We start from the raw sequence: 16,195 nt of genomic DNA on the forward strand, positions 1-16,195 counted from the left end.
AAAAACTAGCCCAGTTTGAATTTGGCGTTAACGTGTAATATGACGTAGTCAAATATACAGTCACTCGCCTATCAAGCTCTGGACATGTCTGCCTTCTTGTGTATCAATACCAAATGGTGCATATTGATAAGAATGGGGGGAGTGCTAATGGAATGCTATAAAATCTAGGAATAATGGGAGAGGAGACACTGCATTACACACAGTGATGCAGTAAATGCACCGAAAATTTCTGCTGAATTAATGAACAAATCAGACAGGGGGAGATGGAGAAAACGCTCTAACTCCAATCAGGTGAGTCATCTCTCCACATTTTTAACACGAATGGCTCACCCTCAATTTTAAATCTTTGCCCATGATATCCTAAATAAATTTTCTGCCTGTCTAGTATGGCTTTCCCATGATAAGGAAAGCTTTCCCAGGATAAGGAAAGCTTTATTTGTTCCACAAAGCCTAGTACAAGGCTAGAGCCACAGATTTTCAAAATAATACTTTAAAACGGAGGCAATTATGTAGTAGTGACTCTTTGCTCATCAAAGCAATAAAATTAAGAGTAGCAGAATAAGAAACTGTTTATGTTAGCAATTAGATTTTTCTTTCTTTTAAAGAATCGGAAGAATAAATATCAGGACATACCTGCACTGCCAGTACTTGGTGGTCTCTGAGGGGCTCCAGGGGATACATTTCTATGTAATGTGGCTTGAGGTGGAGAGAGCATGTTTGAATCTGCTAATGTTGAGCTGGCTGCCAAAGATGGGGACACAAGTGAACTCCCTGGGTTAGTGTAGGACAAAGCACTAGGGCTGGTCACAGGGACTGTGACAGACATTGAGAAGTTTTGAGGTGGCAAACCGGGCTGTAAATAAAGAAAAAGGAAGAGAAAACTGTTAGTTTCATTTTCATCTATATTAAAATTGATAACTTACGAACTTTAATTTGATAAGGTAACACTAGTTACTAAAAGCAGAGGATGGGGATAGGTTCTTACTAAATCAATTTGCAGGTTTAAGCTATTTTCTTTACAATTATATTTGGACATGAGAATGTTTAACATGAACATTTTCAATTTCCATTTTTTATATATTAATACATATATACTAGTATAATGTATATATTATGTATTTCAAATATTCAGAGATGAAAATGAAAGGTCAGAACCTGATATTAGAGTTGTGTTGTCGTTTACACATTATAAAATACATCATTGTTACCAAGAAAGCATAAATTAGCACTTAAATGCAAATCAGTTTAGTAACATTACATTTCTATTGGGAGATTCCAAATATAACAAAAGGGGAAAAGTATGTACATATATTATAAACTTCATACATCAAGTTTGCCCTGGTCTGATTTAATTCACTAACATTCTTAATGGACAAAACTAAAAAAAAAAAAAAATCACGTTTTATATATATAACACAATGCAATGAGTATAATAAAAATGTAAAAAAAAACTAAACAAAATTAACTACTGGCAAGTTATCTTTAAACTGTATAAAGATTAAATTACAAATATTGTTATCTTATTTCCCTCCAAAATATTCCATAGTTCCTTAAAAATAATATTTTCTATTTTCCTCTTGCATTTCCTCCATAGACCACTTATACTTGTCAACCATGATAAATAACAATCCTCTTTATAATTTAAAGTGAGAGAAAATAGAAAACTTTCCTCTCCCTACATTTTAAAACAGTGATTTGCAAAGTAAGGTAACACTGCTAATTCAAAGTTGAAAGAATGTAAATAATTATGTACTTTATTCAATAGTTTATTTCAGGTAGAAAATAACTCATTAAAAAGTATAAAACAATGGATACATGATAAAATGTTTTCAAAGGTAAAGCAATTTTACTTAAACAATGCTTTTGCAGCTTGACATTAACTGCAAGGTCACCAACATCCATATGAGTTCAAAAGGGATTTTTTTTTCAGTTGTTTTGTTTCTTAAGAATGGTATTAGCACAAAAAATACCTCCTTAAATCTGTTTTCCATGGGCTTCTTCTTATAGCATAGGACTACTTTGAAGAAATAATCCATGATGCATACTTTAGGGCACAGTTTTAAAAGAATTAACTCTGGTAATGAAAGAAGTATCAGCATTGGAACCAATTTGTTCCACAAAGCCTACAACACGTATGTAGTATTCTGGATATGTATCCAGAATAACTGTCTTAAGCAGCTCTTTCTTGCCAGTGGTGCTTCAATGAGAACTCTCTGAAGAACTATCAAAGGAGTATGAACTCAAAGAAGTACTGTTTCACTACAGTTAAATGTGTGAGCATGGAAAAACTTTAAACCAACTATTTGTTTTGTAACCAGTTTAAGAACACTGCTTCCTTAAATTAAAATCGAGCCAAGGCTGTCTTCCTCAATACCTACAGTGTTAAGAAAAGAATAGGAATTTGGAGGTACTGTCACCAAATTGTTTGGGGACATTAACAAAGAGCCAAATAGTAAGCTACTATTACAGCAACTGTATAAAATAATTAAAGATAATTTTGAAACGCCACATTTTATAATAAATCCAGCCATTTTACATTTTATAGTCTCAAGATCTACTTAAGTACATGTAATATTTTAAAAGTTATCGGAGGGAGAGGGAAGTCTCATATGCACCCTATATTTAAAATCATGGAAATTTAAACCTGGAAGGGACCTTAAAAAACTATGTGAGCCAACTCACTCACTTTACAGATGATGAAATTGGAATCCAGGATGTTTAGGATAGGATGCCCTATCCAAAGACATGGGGACAGTAAGTAGCAGAGCTTGTATTAGGATGTTTTCTCTTCACTTCTATGTTTAAGACACTCAAGATCGAAGATGTACCATTGTAAGATTTATGCAATTTTATTTTGAAGTTCTATAAAACCAAAAGAAATTAATAAAATACTTTTCCCCCTTCTACTTACTGCTGTCATCACCCACTACGAAAATAAACAAGATGTGTTGTCTATCTCTTCATGCACAAGATAAGATCACAAACCATACTTTAGTACTCACTGCGATTTTATGATTCCGCATCATATTATCAAATTCCTCATTAATTTTTTTATATTTTTCTTCTGTATGTGGAGTTAGCACATAGGAAGTATCAGGGTCTGGGCTGTCGCACCCTCTGTGTTCCTTCTTGTTCAGAGCCTAAATAATGAAGTTAACAAAAAGGATCAACAAATAAAAAGTAGAGGTAAAATAAAAGTACTTACAGGGCCTCGTTTGAAAATAAAATCACTATCTTCATTTAGTTTGCTGAATCTGTCCTCCGAGAGTGGACTGTGCTCAAAGTAATCGTCAGCATCAGGGCTCTCACAACCATTAAGGCCTTTCTTTCTTAAAGTCTGAAATACAATTGGAAAATTCACACACAAATGATACTAACTTGCCATGAGTTTTTTCTGTAAAATCTATTATGAGAGCACAGACTGAATGAACTGGGTAATACAAGAGCCACTGAAATGGTTTTAAATGATCACAATGCACTCTAAGTCTTCAAATAAAGTAAACCTTAGATATAAGCAAAATTATGTTCCCATTATACATTAAGAGAAAAGGAATATTTATATATTTGGATTCTTCCTTTCCTAACTTCCTAGAGAATACTAAATTACTCACTGCTCTGACAGTTACAATCCAAATCTGATTACAGCCTGATCAACATATCTGATAGGATCAATGAGTGTGAGACCCCGAAATACAAATATATCAAGATGATATATATATATAAAGTTACCTTTATAAAATGAACATTTCAGCAACTTCATCTACTGACATTCCTTTCTGCCTGAGAGTTTATCCCATTCAACAGAAAGAATAGGCTCAATATCCCAATAATTTCATTCCTAATTTGTTCTTAAATACTGTGATTTTACTACATAACTCTGAAGTATAAAAACTCGAATACTTATTTACATATGACAGTAATGACCCTTTCCTACATAGAATGTACGTATCGTTAGTGACTTCACATATCTTTAAATTTTGTAAAAAAAACTAATTCAGCATGATCTTTTCCACACTTTGCTAGCTCTTTCTACAGAGTGCCTTCGTGGATTGATTTAGTCCACTGAATTGACTTTCTGGAGAATTTTCTTGAGTGTTATCAAAGTATCCCCTGGACCATATTGACTCTTTTCCTTTCTTCTTACTTTGGGGTACAAATTGGTTGGTTTTCTGAGTTTTAATTTTTTTAATTAAAATCATCACAAAATGACTTGTTTAGTATTTAAAAGAATACACTTAAAACCAAGGGCTTGATAATCTATAGAATATTAATTCACTTACAGACTAAGTTTTTAAAAATCCTGATGGGTCTTATTTTAAAGTAGAATTTTGGGGTTCAACAACTTAGATAGCTTTGAGACTTGCTGATTTTCCAGCCAACCACAGAGGAGTTTTAGGAAGTTAAAATTCTCCAAGTAAGCCTACCTATTTAGGTTAAGAAATATTTGAACAATAGATAGTACTAGATGAGTGCATTTGTAAATGATTATTTATATTAGATTTAAGGTATATTTTAAATTAATTCATAATAATAGATCTTGGTATCCTTTAAAACATGATTTACAATAATTATGAACGCTATTTTACTCTTTTTTTTTCTTGAAAGAACATAAACACACAATACATTAAGATTTGAGAATTTTTGCTTAATTTCTCTGAAGTCTATTTTAAAATTTCACTTCACTCGATTTTTTTTTTTTTGCATGCTTAAAGGATCATAAGAAATCAGTGGTATAGCTGTGTTAGCTTCTCAAATTGCTTGGCATGCACTAGGAATCCCATACACAATGCCTGAAACTCCCACCACAACACAATCACTAAACATGAGCATACAGCAAACACTACACCTATTTCCCCAATATCAGCCCCATGGCTCTAAGTTCTATGGGTCTAAGTAATCACATGAACTTTTATGTGTACTTAGCCATAAAAGGTCCTGTTGTTTAGAACTAAAAGGTGGACACGTATCCTCCCCCATTCGTAGTAGCAAGTTCTGCTTGCCAAAGCTCTGCAACTTGCTATCAGCAATGAAGATGTTAACACTCAGAATACTGGAACACAGTGAACTCTTATAACCAACACAGCTCTAGAAACAGAACAAATATAGTAGTCGCCTACACACAGATTTTATCATGAAGCTGATTTATTCTAGCCTGAAATCTCTGGATATTTTCCCCTCATATTCATATATCTTAAGACTAAGTAATTCACAGCCTTGCTCTTCCACTAATAGCAATCACCAAGTATGGTCTTTGAACATTTTTAAATTACAGAAGAAAAAGAATATGGCCTTTGTTTAGTAATTACACAAAAGTTTTATCCTACAACAGTAGGGTTAACTCTACTTGTACCCAAGAGGAAGAATAGTGCTCTGGTATCTCCAGCTCTGCAAGTCTTCACTTTAGAGGGGGTTCCTGTCATTGTGAGAGAATTTAAGAGGCTGTATCAGCTCTGCAGATAACAAGCTAATGTACCTCTGTTGGATATCCAACTTGTGTCTTCTTATCACAAGAATATGAAGAGTTGTTTTGAGGACCCAACTACCATAAAAAGACTTTTTCTGTCTTCTTTATCTTACCACATAGCATAATAGTAAAAGTTTCTCCTGTGTCACTGGTACTAACAAGTGGAATGCTGTATCTATTAACAAGGCCAGGCGAGGCATATAAGAAACAGGCTAGCTTCAGTTTTCTTACGTGCTTCAAGTTAGCCACAATAAAAACACTTGCTCAATGAAGAAAACAGTTTGAAAGGTCACCACTAAGGAGGAATCTGCTTTTAAGTGGGAAAATATTCAAGAGTATTAGCACTGTGCACTCCCTATAGCTATTACTGATGATTATAATGTTCCACTCTTAAGTAAACAGGACTTTAAAAGTACTTTATTCTTGTACATGTGATTGACAGTTTTTCAGTGCCATTATGGCAAACTTAAGGGGGAAACTCCATAGTGCCAAAATAATTTCATATTTCAGGGGCATATACCATTTAAGTTGATGTATCCCAGTTGCTTTTCTTAAATAACTGTATTCTGAAACACAGATTATGAATTGCTAAAGGGACCAGTGGTGATGAACAATTAAATTATTAATCAGTTTAAGCTGACTTGATACAACCTGTTCTGTGTCCTTCAAATCAGTGTTCCAAACATGTTTAAAGATTCTAACTAGCAAGCTTACATGAAATCATAAAATTAGTATACCTACAATTTTCATTAGTCCATTTCTATAGAAAACAGAAATTTTATTTTTGGAGGGTCAGTTAAACATGTTTAAAAAGACAATCATTTCTACTTGTCACAACAAAGTTAAACTCTGTTAGGATTTTAATAGCCTTTCTTTTTGTGATTTTGGGAAATTTTACGTAGGTTTTAAATAATGAATGCCCTTAGCTAACATTTACCTTCAACATTAGTTACATAGAGACAAATTGTGAAAAAATTTTAAATGGATCAAAAAATAATTGCTAAGTGTCTTTAATCTAAAACAATGCATCTGTTAGGACACATCCTCCCAGGTTATCTGATTCTTTGTGGTTTGTGCCTGTCTTCAAGCTATTTTACAACTCTGTAGATAGAAGTTTATTTGTAGAAAGCTGATAGTAATGCAAATAATTAGTGTCTATAGACACGCAAATAGATTCTGTCTGAAGGAGGTTTCAACTGACCTCTTTCCTCACTGTGGAAGATGTCAATTTTGCACCTATGAAGAAAATTCATTTTGTCTTCTTGATGGGCTTATGCATTTCTCTAATCTTTGGATTTACCTTTAACCAGTTGCAACATTTTATTCTTGTTCCCTGAGTAATTAATGAGTTAAAAGTATTGACTCATGTTCATTTTATAGCTGCCTAAGAATCATGATTTTACCTTTTCTGAAAAAAAATTGTTTAACAGTTGTAAGAGTGAAACCACCCTTGACTCGTGATTCATAGCAGATCCAAACTCAGGGGAAAAGTCTGCTCTTGTTAGAACTTAGTATTGGATTGTATATCGGTTTTTAAAGAAAAAAGCAATGTGCTGTTTGTTATTTAAAATTTTTGAAAATATTTAATTGTCTGATTAATAATCTGTACTAATTTATTATGGTATCAAAAATTAAGGAAATATGATCAGAGAAGGATTATGACCTTTCAATTCTCTTCAAGAAGGACAATAATCCTTAATTTTTGTGACAATTCATAAATGAAATATTATTCATATCACAGTATTAAGAGTGTAACCATCTAAAACTGCAAACCCCACAATCTCTTGAAACAGGGTTCCTCTCCATCTGAAGCTAACGAGTTCCAAAGTAAAATTCAAGCTGTTGGGGAAGAGTAGGTAATGTTTTGCCTGTAAGCATTTCCAGGGAGAAGGGATCCCTACATGACATCTAAACTTTCTGAGCTGGATACGCCCAAATTAAACTTACAAGTAAGAGGATGTTTTCTTTTTGGTTTTGGTATTAATTAAATCAGTTTTACCCAAATGAAGAGTAACTTAAAGACTTCTACCTACTGATTAAAGACCTCATAGGTAGAAAGGCTCTTAAATTTAAGATTTCTATACCAACTTAAGGAAAAACATTAAAAAACTGAAATTTAGTGGGTATCCTGGCTAGAACTTCCATTTAGGTTACATCCATCTTTATTCTTTGACTAGGTTATTTTACAATTCTGTAGAGATGGATATCAGTTTAAAAGTATCAGAAAACTCACAGTAACTGCAAATAATTTCTGTTCACAGAAATTGTTTTCTGTGGAATGTCACTGATTATCACATTGTGGATACTGACCAATTTTTGCTTCCCCATGTATTGGGTTGGCCAAAAAGTTTGTTCGGCTTTTTCCATAACATCTTACAGAAAAACCGGAAAGAACTTTTTGGCCAACCCAAAAAAATTCATTTCAGCATTCTTTACTGATGTGTGGTATTCTGAGTTCTTCTTTGAACTGGCTGTGACATCTTACTGGTTCACTCATTAATTAATTAAAATATTTGACACATGTTCACTTTATAGTTGAATGAGAGTAATGATTTTATACCTTCTTCCAAATCTAATCTGAAACTTTGAAGACCTACAGTCCCAACTGACTACTGTACATTTCCATTTGGAAATTTGGCTAATATCTCTATTTCAGTTTAACCAAGATGGAACTCATTATCTTTTATTAAATAGATCCCCTTTTTGGGCTTAGCTATTCTAGTCAACACAGCAAGCAATCTTGCTGTTCACTCTTTGTTCTCTCCCCACATTAACATGGAATTCCAAATTTTGTAGATTATTATTTCCATTTCCACTGACTATATATCCTCCTTCTCTTTTCTCTCTCTTCTCATTTGTCCCTTAAATTGTTACAGATTCAGTTCTCCTCAATACTTTGTACTTGTCACCTTTGTTTTAGATCTTTGATGGCTCTCTGTGATCTAAAAGCAGTAGCCTCTAAACTTTCTAGATTATCCACCCCATCTGTAAAAATATTTCACGCACAGCCCCCAATATATGCATACAATGAAAAAATTATATGCATGAATGTCAATCTTTTCAAATATTAACATGCCATATCTTAGGATGAAATATAATTTCCATTATTTTCTCCCTGAACCCTAGTAGTTTTATACATCTTACATCCCTCCTGAAATAACAGATGTAGAGTACAAAATCAAAGTTCCTTAGCCTAACTGCAAGTCACCTAACAGTCTCTTACTTTTTTTTTTCCTTCCCCATTTTTATGCTTCCTGAAACCTGACCCAGACAAAGTGGTCAAAATTATTGTCCTAACAGGCACAAAAATCCCTTCACTGATGTCACCCCACTTGTTTGAAACCCTGTCTTCTCTCTTATTTGTATGACTATTTTATAGCTCACTATGGCCTAGTTTGAACTCCATCTTTCCATGAAATTTTCTTCCCCTGCTGCTTCCTAGGCTGAAATTTTAAGAGCACTTACTCTATAGAGCATTCGTGTAATACAGGCAACATTGTATTTACTTATCTTCCGTATATTTTCTGTATTCTTGAACTAATTTATGAACTTTCAAATCAAAGACCAAAGTCTAGATTGCTTTACATTTTCAGAGTCTAGACAAACAAGGTGCTACACACACATGAAATAAGTATTTATTAATACTTGCACAATAAAAAAAAACATAGCAAAGGAGAGATCAGGATGGTCTCTGATGTTATTTCAGGTGTCTTCTAAAACATAAAATTATGGATTTGTTATAATATACTTAAATAATAAGGCAATCCAGAAACATTAGTTTGAACTAGGTTGATCCACAGAAATCCTTGATAGTTGACTGCTTCTGAACTACAAAAATACCATTTCATATGTATAATTTCATATATAAGTTTAACTTACAATAGCCTATACTCTGAAAGCTGCTGGGATATTCTCCAGTGGGTTTTTGGATAGGAAAGATTAGAATTGGTAGTGCAAGAAGACTTCTTATTTTGAATGTACAGTTAGCTATAATCAACTAAGAGCCAAAGATTCTGATTCTGGATCTTATTTTGAACACAGAAGGTTGAAGTATAAACCTGGAAATCTAAAAACCAAAAGCTTGACTTTTCTTAATTAAGGGAAACTCCATGACATCTATAGAGGATCAACCCAGTTTAAAAAAAAAAAAAATTATGTTAGCACTGAGATAAGTGTCCACAGCTCACCAAATCTCCTCTCCTACTGAAAGTATCAGTAAGACAGTATCATAATTGAAGCTTTTTTAAATTTGGGAATTATGTTCTGGTTACAAAAATGGGTAATTAGGTAAGAACCCAGAACATCAATTTTTACATGAAGACCATCAGTTGTGCCTTCAGGAGAGTCTCTTGCAAACTAGCCATGGTGGCAGAGATGAGGGACCATGTAGATCTTGAGATGGAGTTCCTGATTTCCAGCCTTAAGGAGGCAGGTATTGCTTCCTGCCTTGGGTGCAATCTGCCTATATTCTTTCAATAAGTCCCCCTTTGGTTTGAGCTACTTTAACTGAATTTCTATTCCTTATAATCAAAGAACCTTGATTAAAAAAAAAAAACTGTCACAATTCTTTGAGTCATGAGTTAAGTCTCCTTATCTGTCTAAATCATCTAAGTCCCCAAACAAGTCTGGCTAATGCCTCCATAACCTAGCATCCAGAAAAGATCCCTAACCTGGAGAAAACTGACTCAAACAACGATCTTTAAAGTCATGTGTTCTACTGTTCTACTTATAAAGTTTTAGCAACCTTATCTTTCAAGTTCAAGGAAACACTTTTAGAATTCTGGAATTCTGGGTATATATAAAAACACTGCTTGGCAGGCCCTGAACATTTGCCTCTCATTTTCTAGTCTACATTACTAAATCTGTTGGTGAAACTGGAGATAGAAAGAGTAAGGGAAAAGTAGAAAGGAGATAGGGAAAAGAAACTTGAGAAGGCAAGAACAATGCTGTTTAGACATTTTTTCTAAGTATAGCCAGGTTTTTTTTTTTACACAATAAACTTAAAAAACAAACATATTTCAATGTGGATTATAAATTAGGCAGAGGCAGCTAATTTTAAATAGATTTCTTTCAGCTTATATTCTGTCATCAGCAAAAAATAACATTTAAAATTTCAGACACATTTATTCTCCATGGAAATTATATATACACACACACGTGTGTGTGTATATATATATATATCAATAAATATATATGCACTAATACATATACATACACTATACTCTGGTGTTTGTTTACAGAGTGAAGAAATCTAGTATTCAGGATATTTTTCATTGTAAATATGTTTAAATAAATATTTACATCACATGGAATCTGAAATAAGAACTGATAAAAATCCCAGAGGACTGGCATTTTCTGGAATCTTGAGATATGATACTGAATTTTGGATTCAGGAGTCTATACTGCCTGAGTGTTTACCAGGGCCCCTGTCAGACTGCATTTTTAACATCAATCAAGAACTGAAATATACTTTAACATATGCTCAATTTTATAATGACAATTGTCAAATTCCATTCCATACCAATAATAATCATAGCACTTAGAAGTGAAACTAGGGAATTAAAAGTACTCAAAAGGTATATACGCATAGTTTTAAAATGCATGATGACCTCATCAACTGAACCAATCTACAATATCACCACCCACCTATCTCATTTCTGTGAAGCAGCTAAGCAGCTCCATAAACACCGGCTGAATGGATAATCTGTCAGCTCTAGCTTATAAGGAATAAATGAGTGCTTGTAAAATAAAGCAATAATATGTCTTGAGTTCCAAGGAACTTAAACTGGACTTTAGAACTTTTTTTAATGAAAAGTTCTCCTTTTCCCCATTTTTAATAAATTTTCAATTTTGAAAGATACTTCTTATTCTTCCTAGACACTTTAAAAACACACAAAAACATTTAATTTTTAAAACTGGACATACATAAAGAAAGGTGCATCAAAATTTATATAAAATTCAACAATTATAAAGTGAACAATAGTAATTCTAATCAGGTCAAAAAATAAACCAGACCCTATATATCTCCCTCAATCACATAACCCTCCCCTCTCTCCTCTATAGGTAATACCATCTTAAATCTGTGATGTCAACTATCTGTACTTTCTCTATAGGTTTACCATATACATATCCCTAAAACTATAATTTAGCTTTGCTTTTTAAATATCATGTGAATGTAATATATGCAATGTATTATTTTGTCTGGCCTCCTTCATTATACTTTATGTTTATTACATCCATAGGGTGGCATATAGTTACAGTTTATACATTTTTATTAAATATTGTATTATATGGGAAAAAAACTTTATCCATTCTATTACAGATAGACACTGGAGTTGCTTCAATATTTTGGCTATCATGAAAATGTCAAAATGCACATTTCTGCATAGTCTACTGCGTATCTGCACACATTTCTCTAGGGTACATTCTTAGGAGCAGAATCGTAAGTTTGTAACTAGAAAATGCAAAACTCTTTTTTAAAGTAGTTGTATCAATGTATATTTCTACCTGCAATGAGGATTTAACTTGCATTCCCTTGATTACCAAGCAAATGAAGCACATTTCGTAACTACTGGCCATTCAGATTTTCTCTTTTGTGAAGTGCCAAGTGTTCTAGTACTTTGCCAATTTTTCTATTGAGTTGTCTTTTTCTTATTACTTTAGAGTCATTCTTTTATTTGTAATCAACATAAATTCTTTGTTAATTTTATGTATTGTAAAAATCCTTCCCTATTGTGTGGCATGTTTAACACTTGTCTTTGGATGAAAACAGGTTCTTAACCTTAATAAAACCAAATTTATACTTTTGTCCCTTTACAGTTATCCTTTACGGTAGTAATGTTTATGTCTCGTATAAGAAATCCTTCCCTACCTCAAAATCATGAAGATATTCTCCTATATTATATTCTAAAAGTGTTATAATTTTGCCTTTCACATTTAGGTGTATAATCTTCCTGGCGGTAGATTTTGTGTAAGATATGATGTAGGTTCACTTTCACAGTTTTCCCATGTATCTGTAACCAACTGTCCCAGCAACACTGCTTCAAGAGTTTGTTCTTTCCCCGTTTGATTTGTGATACCACAATTATCTATATATGTGCATGGTTTCTGAGCTATTACTTCATTGATATGTTTGGCATTCATGCCAATGCCACAGTATCTTCATTACTGTAGCTATAAAATTAGTCGCAATATATTGTAATGCAAAGCTTCTCATCTTACTGTTCTTCAGAGTGTCTTTTCCCCTTGAATTTCCCTATATATTTCAGAATTAGTTTTTGAATTATTAAAAAAATTAATTCCTTGGAATTTTCACAGGCATTACTTGACTCTATATGGATTATTCATGTAGCACTGACATATACAATATTGAGACTTCCAGTCCATGATATTAGGATACTCTGTTAAGTCAACCCTGCATTTCTGGGATAAATCCAACTTAGTCATAATGTGTATGACTTTTATATATTGCTGGATTTAATTTCTGTATTAGTTAGCATAAGTGATGTTAGATGCTTTAACAAACACATGTCTCTGTGGCCTAACACAATGAAAGTTTCTTATTCACACAAAGGCTAATGAGGATGTTTCTTATCTCAGAGAGCCTTAGGTGAAACTATTCAGAGCCCAGTCATTTTTCTTTTGGTTCCACATGAGATCTCAAGAGTTCCCATCTGGATTCTCTGCAGCTGGCTGACAAACAGAGAAGAGAGAGTATGATGATCACGTGGAAGGTATTTTACAGATCAGGCCTGGAAGTAGCATGAATCACTTCTATTAACATTCCATTGGCCAACTCAGTCACAAGACCACTCCAATGCAAGGCAGGCTGATAGTCTAGATGTGTGCCCAAGCAACGGAGAAAATGACTTAATGTGAAAATAAAAATGTCTCTGATAAAAAAAATTTGTGAACTCAAAAAAAAGTCAACTAATATTATGTTTAGGAGTTTTGCACTTACATTCAGTGAGACTGACTTCTGATTCTTCTTTTTAGAACTCTCCTTGTTGTTTTGCTATCAAGATTAGACTAGCTTCATATAAAGAGAGCTCCCTCTTTTTCTATTCTCCGGAAGAGTTTGTGAAATATTGGCGTTATTTCTTCTTTAAAATTCTGCTAGTAATTCTTAACAAAGCCATCTGGATTTGGAGTTTCTCTGTGGTAAACTTGACAATAAGACTACTCAGATTTTCTATATCTTTCCTGATTCCATTTTGTTAAACTATATTTTTCTCGAAATTTGTCCACTGAGTCTAAATTTTGAGGCACAATGGAATCTTGAGATTATATGTGCTCAAAAAATTATGTTAAAATAGCTGTTGAATAGAAAACTAAATGTTACCTTTGTGATCATCTAGTTCACCTCCTACCTTTATAGAGGAGAAGATTAAATTTAGGAGAGATCCAAGTTCTCACCCCCCAACCCCACCACATCACACAGCTATTAAGTGGCAGTACTGGGACTAGAATAAAAGTCTTCTGATGTCCAGTCTAGTGGTCTTTCCACTACACTGTGTTAGTTCAGACTGCATTAATCAGTCAACAAACAAAAGGGAGACTGGATAGAGGACTGCGATCAGGAACCACTTAAACTACTGGAAAGAGAGCACACTTCTTGTGCATGTGGTTGTAGGCACTGCTTTCAGACTCCTTCCCCAGTTCTTCTATGACCTTATCCATATCTATCTCAGTTAGAAATGTGTGATGTTCAAGCTATGGTTTCTTTGAATTTTAAGGTCTTACCCAGTATATACCCAGGTTTGATGGCAAAGGTGTCAGCAAATGGTAATGATACTTCTCCCCAACACCACCCAAAACAAACAGTTTTGGGGCCCTTGTCTTCCGGGAGCTAGATACTAGGCAGCCCAACAGTCTCATTTTACCCACAGGGATAATGTAACTCTGTTGCAGAACTCCACATATAAATGAACACTTTGACAAAGTTGGCTCTTGGAGTACTGTGAAATCAGGAAAGTATATCTTCAAAGCCCTGGCTCTTGGTTCTTCACTATGTGTGTGTGTGTGTGTGTGTGTGTGTGTGTGTGTGTGTGTGTGTGTGTGTGTGTGTGTGTGTGTGTGTGTGTGTGTGTGTGTGTGTGTGTGTGTGTGTACTTAAACTGTAAAAATGACTTCATTTACCTTTATCCTTTTTTTCCCCTTTAATCCAACAAATATTACTGACAGCACTCTACTAGGTTCTGATATTCACTGATAAAACAGTCATAAGAATCAACAGACACGGGACCTTCAGGATGGGAGAGCAGTAAGATGTGGAGATACCTTCCTCCCCACAAATATATTAAAAATACATCTACATGTGGAACAACTCCTACAGAACACCTACTGCCAGAATGCTGGCAGAAGACCTCAGACTTCCCAAAAGGCAAAAAATTCCCCACGTACCTGGGAAGGGCAAAAGAAAAAAGAAAAAGCAGAGACAAAAGAATAGGGACAAGACCTGCACCTCTGGGAGGGAGCTGTGAAGGAGGAAATGTTTCCACACACTAGGAAGCCCCTTCACTGGTGAAGACAGGGGGTGGGCAGGGGGGAAGCTTAGGAGCCACGGAGGAGAGCACAGCAACAGGGGTACAGAGGGCAAAGTGGAGAGATTCCCGCACACAGGATCTGTGCCGACCAGCACTCACCAGCCTGAGATGCGTGTCTGCTCACCTGCTGGGGCAGGTGGGGGCTGGGAGCTGAGGCTCGGGCTTCAGAGGTCAGACCCCAGGGAGTGGACTGGGGTTGGCTGTGTGAAGACTGCCTGAAGGGGGCTACTGAGCCACAACTAGCCAGGAGGGAGTCAGGGAAAATGTCTGGACCTGCTGAAGAGGCAAGAGACCATTGTTTCAGGATGTGCGAGGAGAGAAGATTCCTTCCCCGTGTGCCCAGAAAAGGCAGAGCACCACCTAAGTGAGCTCCAGAGACTGACGCGAGCTGCGGCGATCAGCTTGGACCACAGAGACGGGCATGGAACGCTAACGCTGCTGCCACTGCCACCCCCACCCCGAGAGCCTGCACAGCCCGCCACTGCCAGGGTCCCGAGATCCAGGGACAACTTCCCTCGGAGAATACATGGCACGCCTCAGGCTGTTGCAATGGCACATCGGCTTCTACTGCTGTAGGATTGCCCCGCATTCCAATTACAACTACTGTACCCCTCCCTCTCTCCTGCCTGAAAGAGCAAGAGAAGCCTAATCAGCCGCTGTTTGAACCCCTCCTGTCTGGGCGGGGAACAGATGCCTGAGGGCAACCTACATGCAGACACAGGGCCAAAACCAAAGCTGAACCCCAGTAGCTGTGCAAACAAAGAAGAGAAAGGGAAATTTCTCCGAGCAGCCTCAGGAGCAGCGAATTAAATCCCCACAATCAACTTGATTAAGCCTACATCTGTGGAATACCTGAATAAACAACGAATGTTCCCAAATTTGAGGCGGTGGACTTGGGAGCAACTGTAGACTTGAGGTTTGCAGTCTGCGGCTGATTTGTTTCTGATTTTTATGTTTATCGTAGTTTAGTTTTTAGCGCTTGTTATCATTGGTGGATTTGTTTATTGGTTTAGTTGCTCTCTTTTTTTAATGTTTTAAAATTTATTTTTCAAAATTTTATTATTTTTTCTATATTTTTAAAAAATTTTACTTTCTTCTTCCTTTTTCTTCTTCCTTTTCTTCTGAGCCATGTAGCTAACAGGGTTCTAGTGCTCTGGCTGAGTGTCAGCCCTGAACCTCTAAGGTG

At 35.3% G+C, this 16,195-nt stretch overlaps 1 protein-coding gene across 8 annotated transcripts in view; it reads right to left on the reverse strand.

Annotated features, from left to right (window-relative positions):
• MEF2A (myocyte enhancer factor 2A) overlaps window positions 1-16,195 on the reverse strand; it is a 174,332-nt gene that overhangs the window by 42,356 nt on the left and 115,781 nt on the right. For 4 of the 8 annotated variants that reach the window (XM_060155684.1, XM_060155674.1, XM_060155657.1 and 1 more), the window contains 2 exons: window positions 3,206-3,337; window positions 634-853 (listed from right to left, as the gene is read on the reverse strand). In XM_060155684.1, coding sequence (XP_060011667.1) covers window positions 634-853; window positions 3,206-3,337 — 352 coding nt within the window. Of the gene's footprint in view, window positions 1-633; window positions 854-3,002; window positions 3,141-3,205; window positions 3,338-16,195 lie in introns of all 8 variants that reach the window. The other 4 variants (XM_060155665.1, XM_060155647.1, XM_060155628.1 and 1 more) reach the window with 2 other exon arrangements.

The sequence above is a fragment of the Lagenorhynchus albirostris genome, chromosome 1 (assembly GCF_949774975.1).
Source record: "Lagenorhynchus albirostris chromosome 1, mLagAlb1.1, whole genome shotgun sequence".
In the NCBI taxonomy this organism is placed as follows: domain Eukaryota; kingdom Metazoa; phylum Chordata; class Mammalia; order Artiodactyla; family Delphinidae; genus Lagenorhynchus; species Lagenorhynchus albirostris.